The sequence below is a fragment of the Abramis brama genome (genome assembly GCF_963993115.1).
Source record: "Abramis brama genome assembly, chromosome: 25".
Taxonomy (NCBI): domain Eukaryota; kingdom Metazoa; phylum Chordata; class Actinopteri; order Cypriniformes; family Leuciscidae; genus Abramis; species Abramis brama.
The window spans coordinates 842,958-850,632 of NC_139987.1; the positions used below are offsets into that span (position 1 = coordinate 842,958).

General features: G+C 41.8%; 1 protein-coding gene across 1 annotated transcript; it reads left to right on the forward strand.

The window, feature by feature from the left end:
* The first annotated feature begins 681 nt into the window (after positions 1 to 681).
* Positions 682 to 6,902, forward strand: ctxn3 (cortexin 3). Its single transcript, XM_084105447.1, has 2 exons — positions 682 to 954; positions 5,300 to 6,902. The coding sequence occupies exons 1-2, from the start codon at positions 924 to 926 to the stop codon at positions 5,614 to 5,616; spliced, it is 348 nt and encodes a 115-aa protein (XP_083961573.1). The 5' UTR covers positions 682 to 923; the 3' UTR covers positions 5,617 to 6,902.
* The last annotated feature ends 773 nt before the right edge of the window (positions 6,903 to 7,675 follow it).

Genomic DNA, 7,675 nt, shown 5'->3' on the forward strand with positions numbered 1-7,675 from the left:
AGTGTAAGATACAAGGTAATGGAGCCTTTTATACATTGTCGTGTTTCTTTAGAAATAAACAATGGACAAATGGAGTCTTTAAACGCCTCAGATGTAAAGTTATTCGCTGTCAAAGTGACGTCAAAATGAATGGGAGTCAATGAATGCTAACAGCAGGTGATGGCTTGTTAGCCAATGGATGCCCCCATAGAAGGTACGCTTTCCGGGTGCTGGATTACCCCCTTTGCTGGAGCAACCCAACCCAGGAGCAGGGTTAGTGACCCCTGCCTTAGAACCTAGTCGTCAACCAATCCCAAGCTTTCAACAGCCAAGACAAGACAAGATAAGCCAATCATAGTTAATGAGACTTCAGCTGATGTCATTTTTAGTGTGTAATGCTTTACACACTGTCGATATACATATTTGCAAAGTCTCTCCCATCGGCCGTAGGATTGTTGCAAATTATTCCAGTTTTCTTTCTGATGTTCTTTTTTTCTTTAAATTGGATTTTAGCTATGCTTCAAATTTAGTCTGGGAATAGCCTACTCCATTTAAAATCGAGAGGTGCTGATGTGTAGCCTAATAAATTAAGCAAATAGTTGGTTTGGTCATTTGGTGACTTATCTGCTACCCTAAATAAGAGATTTAAGAGTTCGGTTCAGTCCGATTCAATCCAAACGATTCAATAAAATGAATCAATTCGGATCAACATACGTCAACTTTCACTCACGCGCGCACACAGAGCCGAGGCGCGCGACGCGACCGTATGCGCAGTAGCGTCGCGTTCACGCTTCTGCAATAAAGTGGAAACAGTATTATCTCTCTCATTATTTTAAACTAACAAAGGTGAACCGTCTGGTGTCGGTCGCTGTCCGCCGGTTGTGGACTGGTGTGGATGTGACGCGAGTATGGGCGAATTCCGCTGGATTTGACTAACTGTGGAAATGGATCCCACATTCTCACTGGGAGACAAAGGTGCGAGTCAAACTATCAAACATCATTCACATAGCTGTCATCTGCACATTTATTCAATACATTACTCTTTTTTTTTCTTCTTCATGTCATTCGATTGCTTCTTGTGTCGACTCTTGACATTTCACTTGTTGATGGATCATGACAGATACCGCATTGACATCCGGCGCTAATTCAGTGATTCTTGCAGATCAATAAAGCTCATATTTCCTAATAAACCCGCGGTCGGTGGAGATGACACTGTGTGGACTCTAGTTCATGTTCACACCTCCTGACTGCAGTAAAAAGGGTGTCGGCTCTCGCACACATCCTCATGTCTCTCGCATGCTCTTTTCACCTGGTATGCCCTTGCAATGAAACCTAGGTGAAAAATGGACTCCACCTAAATATGTAAAATGTGAAAATATGAGAAGAATTCATATTAATGGATATTTGATTAGTTCATCTTATTTCCTCTAACATTTATGAGTCTGAACATCATCATTATGAATCTGCACGCTTTCACAATAATGTGTGTGTGTATGTGTGTGTTCTTCTGTTGATTACATTATATTGATCACTTTTAGATTATCTTGTAAACTTGTTTTCATGTAAACTGCAGTTGAAGTCAATATCTCTACACAAAAATATCAGTAATCTGGACAGATGAACATGTTCTCTGCTGTTCTGAGATGCAGTGACTTCTGTGTTACTCTGTACTGAAGTGAATTACACCACCACATCTCTCTCTCTCTCTCTCTCTCTCTCTCTCTCTCTCTCTCTCTTACCGCAGTAAGATCTGCATTCATTTGCCCCTTCCAAGGAAACTTTAATCCATTAAATTAATATCCTTTAAGAATGACATATTTCATATTTCTCTTGTACTAAATGTTATATTAATGTAGAATATTCATTTTGAGAACATTTATTAGAAATCAGCATTTGAATTTTTGAATTCAGAAACATTTTGTTTTGTTTGGCTATATTACATTTGACTACAGTTTGGCTATATTACATTTGACTACAGACCATGTCCTGACCTGCACTATTTAAAGTAAAATAGGATATTTACCGTATGACTGACAGGTTCAACTCCTTTCCCGATCCTAGAAGCTGGGGGAGAGCAGATAGCAGGATGAAGGGAAAAAAATGAGGGCGAGAACAATGGTCTGAGCTGAAATTCTCTTCAAAACGGAGGCATTTTAATGACAAAAAGCCTTGATAGTTCATGTGTAGTATTTGTGTATAGAGGTGGATAGTTATTTTTCTGTGAGCTGCCTCCAAATTAGCGTGTTAAAACTATTTAATGATAAGAATTTCAGAAGCGACAACTATTTAAAAAGGCAAAACCTCTGCACATTTGATCATGAAAGATTAGGATTTGTAATAATAAAAGATCAAAGACCAAAAACGGCACGATGATGCTGTGAAACTTGTAAATGTACTGCTGATAGACTCATGCCCGGTACACAATGTATGATTCTGGGCTGTCCCAGATGGTGATTACTGTGGTCGTGGCTCCTAAACCAAAGATAGCCTGCTATAATCTTCTGACAGTGTCATAAGTTTATCATGATCATCTCACAGTGTGTTTGCTGCTACGACCTACGTGTCACATTTCCACCTAGCCACTGGGGCTGGGAGAAAAAAATCGATTCACCTAGCTATCATGATTTTTTTTGTTACGATTCTAAAATCGTTTTTTTTATTTATTCCAGAATCGATATTAATTCAAATTCAATTGCTTTATTTTTGTCCTTGCTTGTAGATGAGGTTGACAGAAGTTAGCCACTGTCGTTCCAACAGAGGATGAAGTGTGTCGTTATCTATGAGTGTTGAGTGACATAATATCCCAAGTGGACGCGTGAAAGAGACGTGAGACTGAAAGCACTGAAAAGCCCTCGCGCTGCTCATATGCTGAGAGAGAGATAAGACAGTAGAGCTGCACGATTCATCTTTCACTCATCAAGACTGTGAATCTCAATTCAAACACCCACGCGATCTTTCAATTCGTCTGTCTATTAATCCTTTGACAAAATCATATGTCAAGGAATGGGTGAGGGTCTCTCACAGCGATCAGCGCACCACACACGGCCAGGCTGGCCCGTGATAGGCTGTCTCTGGGAGAAGCAGCAGATTTGGAAAGTGACATACCCGCAAAAAACAGTGAAATTCGTGGCGAGCAGCCGTGGAAATAATGAGAAGAGCATGGGCGGCTCAGGATGCAAAACACAACTAAGCTACATTCAAAGCTGTGTTGGTGCTGCCGCTGAGAGAGTTGACATGAAACAGCTTCACAAACAGTTTTCAGCCTCATAGTATCATTATTTCTGTGATGCAATAGTTAAAATTATTATAGAAGTACTTGGATAAAAGTTTAAAGTTCAAAAATGAACACTGATGTCTACGATAGCGATCAAAATCATTTACTGCTACAAACTGATAACGGTCAGATAAGTATGATTTAAACCATGCTAATGCAATTCCACTAATGCCAACATAATTTTCGAGTCTATGTAAAAGAATGTTGTGGTCAATAGTGTCAAATGCAGCACTAAGATCGAGTAACACTAATAAAGAGACACAACCACGATCGGATGATAAGAGCAGATCATTTGTGACTCTGAGAGCTGTCTCGGTACTATGGTGCGGTCTAAATCCTGACTGAAAATCCTCGCAAATATAATTTCTTTGTAAAGAGGGACATAGTTGTGAGGATACTGCCTTTTCTAGTATCTTTGACAGAAAGGGTAGATTCGAGATCGGCCTGTAATTTACTAATTCTGTAGGATCAAGTTGCGGTTTTACGTGTCTTCAGGAGGACATATCGCCAGATCAGCCTCAGCCGGACATGACAGTCTTTTATTCAGCCAAGCTTAGTTGTGTTTTGCATCCTGAGCCGCCCATGCTCTTCTCATTATTTCCACGGCTGCTCGCCACGAATTTCACTGTTTTTTGCGGGTATGTCGCTTTCCAAATCTGCTGCTTCTCCCAGAGACAGCCTATCACGGGCCAGCCTGGCCGTGTGTGGTGCGCTGATCGCTGTGAGAGACCCTCACCCATTCCTGGTGGTCTCATTGGGCCTCAAGCACGCAGAAGAGGCTTTGGAGAACCCAGAGAATTGCAGCCATTGCCTTATGCTGCCTAAGAAACTCCTGTGGCGCTGTCTTAAAGTTGCCGCGACACAGTGCGTCGAGATCTGCCTTTCTGACTCGGATGGGTGACACGGTGATGACGATGCACTACCGGGGGCTTCCCATGTTCCTCAATCCTGCATTCATGGGCAACCGTTCGTCGATGAACCGGCTGGTTTCCGGTGACGATGACGACGCGGGCCTTCTCGGGGTCTCAGAGGACAAGGAGGCCATCTCCCTAGTTCGTCCACTAGAGGGCACCATTGTACCACAAATGAGGCAGCTGGCGTACACGTACGGCTCGGGTGGGGACACTCGCGAGTTACGAGTCAGTTTGGCAAACTGTTTCGGCTCCCGAGTGGGTGACGCGTACAATAATGCAGGGCTACAGACTGCAGTTTGTAATAAAACCCCCGCATTTCAACGGCGTTCTCTCTTCACACACGGAGGAGAGCGCCGCTCATTGCCCCCCAGTGATTTAGGTGGTGCCCCCCAATCTGATAAGTTATCTTAAATAATTTTTTCTGGTTCCAAAGAAGGATGGCTCTCTCCACCCTATTTTGGACCTCCGAGTGTTAAACAAACATTTGAGGAAATACAATTTCAGAATGTTAACTCATGGCTCGCTCACCCGCTCCATAAAAAGTAGTCTGAAAGATGCTTTTTGTCCACATAAGCATTTATCCACCACACAGGAAGTTTCTTCGTTTCACCTATCAAGGCACATGTAATGAATTCACACTTCTTCCTTTTGGGCTCTCACTCAGCCCAAAGACTTTTTGCCTGTGTGCGGAGGTGGGCTTAGCCCCCCCGAGAATATCAGGTCTGCGGATTTTGACATACATAGACGATTGGCTTTTTATAGTCGAATCGAAGGAGAAAGTGTTGCAGGACACCTGCTATGTTCTTGCGCACATCACATCTCTCGGGTTCAGGGTGAATATGAACAAAAGCATTAAAGATAGATTTAGATGCTTGCTAAGTTTTCCAGTTCTTAGATGTGTAAAAACATTGTCTCTACTTACCTTCAGACAAATTTTTACTCAAATCAACTAACTGTTAGTGGCGCAATAACTTCACAAATGACTCAAGACTGTGATGTATCCACTTTGGGTCGAATCTGCTTGGGCTTGATAGTTACTTGAGGCTATATTGTTTAATCTACCGTTTAAGAAAGTTTAAAGGTAAAAGAAGCGCACCTCATAGATGTGCTGATTGTGTGTGTGTGTGTGTAGATGAGGTCCGTGTGAAGGATGTGGGGCGCGTGAGGATGCGTGAGCGTCTGCTGTGGGACGAGCCGCTGCAGATCTCCTGGCTGATGGAGGCCGAGCCGTTCACCTCCTCTCTGCAGACGGCCGGTCCTGTGGCCGGCGTGACCCTGGAGCAGAAGACCACCTTCGCCTTCGTCATCCTCCTCTTCGTCTTCCTCTGCATGCTGATCGTGCGCTGCTTCCGAATCCTGCTGGACCCGTACCGCAGCATGCCCACCTCCACATGGGCCGACGGGCTGGACGGCCTCGAGAAGGGACAGTTTGATAACACACTGGCTTAGAAGACACACACACACATGATGATGATGAAGGCAAACAACCTTTCTGCTGAACATCCTAAAGTCATTCACAAACACATGACACACTGTGTAGAAGAAATACATCAAGAATACAGTAATTCTGCATTTGAGCAGCTCCACCACAAGCTTGTGAAGATGATGAACACACACACACTGCCATCCACATATACGATATTGTTTCAGAAAGTCCGGTGCAGTGCTTTATTACAGACTGAATGGATGTTGAGCTCTTTAGGACACAGGGTAGCCCTCTTTTATACCCCCCCCCCCCCCCCCCCAACCCTATTTTCCTCATATCTGTGCTGTCGTTAACTGCCAAGTACAAATCTCTAGAAGAGAAGCTCTTTCTAAACCGTTTATAAGCACTTCATAAACACCTCTGACGCTTTTGTCAAAATAGCCTTAAAAAACATGCACTGTAATCGACCACTGTCAGAGTTTACATGTTTCATCACTGCAGTGCTTCTGGGCTCATCCAGGGCCTTTTTAGAAATATTTAGGTGATGTAAATACAAAGTTAGGCTAGGCTGTTAGATGAGCTATTGATTCGTTGTGTAAAATGTGTCTTCACAGGTTCTGAACATTTGAAATCTCATAATTCATGGTAGTAATCGCAGAATTTGTCAGCCTTACAGCACAACAAATACTCTGATCTTAGATCTCATCTATATCTGTACTCATAGGCTGTAGTTTCGTGAGCCTTACCATGCGAAGCTGCCATCAGCAGAACCATCATAATGTGAAGCTGCTGGACCCGTTTGAGCCTTTGAGTCAAACGCTGATCTTGATGATGGTGTCAGTCGAGAACGCTCTGTCTATCATATTTCATCTCATTGATGATTGTGATGGTTTTTGTTGCACTAATTCATTGTACCTGCTGTCACTGTGAAAGAGCCGACAAGCGTAAGAGCACTTAGTAAAGAACGTTTTATCATGTCATAATAAAGATTTCACGATCTAAAGCTGCTCATTTGTTTTTGAAAGGCTGAAGTATTGGAGTGAACAGACAGTGTTCAATGTTCCCCTGCTGCTCTTTCCATGATACGATCAAATCAATGAGAATTTGTGTTTAGACCTTCATACTGTTGTAAAAAACAAATGTCTGTTCAGTAAGAGGAGTAATAAATGTATGAGCACCAGTATATTCAAACAGAACATGATTCAGAATTATAATGCTTTGTGCATATAATGGTGTCATTAAAACATATTTGTGTTCCCACCCCATTTATGTTTCAGAGAGATGAATAATAAAATGTTTCCAATGCAAGTATAAATGGCGTTTCCTTCTTTAATATCAGCAGTGTTTGTACAACATCACCAAGATGATTCAAAATACATATTTGTATTGTACAAGCTTTGAGTCATATTAATAGTGATCCTACACAAACATTATAATTTCTTCAAGTTTTAAAAAATAAGTTTTAAGAGTCACAATGCTGGCTTGTTTATGGTTCAGACACTGAGATATAGATCGTTAAATTCATCTTATGATTGAGCCCCTCAATTCTGCACATATTATATATTTGACACATATTTCAAGTCTTGGGGTTTCTCTCAGGTCTAGACATTCTCCCTAATCAAAGGTAGATTTTATTTGAAACTTTACTTCTTTTCTCAAGATTATGGAGAACTATTTTATTTCTACAGGTAACAGCAGTGTAATTGTAAGTTTATTTACTTACATTATTATTGAAGAGATGGAAAAGTATACAACATGTGAGATGTTTCTCATGGAATGAAGCTATAAATGCTCTAATTTTTATAAACATTAGTGTTTGTTTGTGGTTTCAAGAAATGGTGTGTGTCTATACACAGCCTTTGTGTGTGTGTGTCTACAGAACCCAACAGAGGGCAGCATCAGTCCTCCAGATCCAGGTCAACACACACATCAGACAGAGGCGCCTGTGCAGGGCTTCTCAAACTATCTTCTTATTGTTTGGGTTATTTTAGTCCAATAAAATTCATGTTCTATTTTCTATTTTGTTCAGACAGTTTGGGGGTTAATGGAACAGCAGTGTTTCTCATCTCCAGTCCTCGGGGA

Excerpts from the sequence above, each read along its gene's own strand:
- ctxn3 (XM_084105447.1), top strand. The coding sequence starts at position 924 with ATGGATCCCACATTCTCACTGGGAGACAAAG. Across the intron at positions 955-5,299 it reads ATTCTCACTGGGAGACAAAG|ATGAGGTCCGTGTGAAGGAT; the intron begins GTGCGAGTCAAA and ends GTGTGTGTGTAG.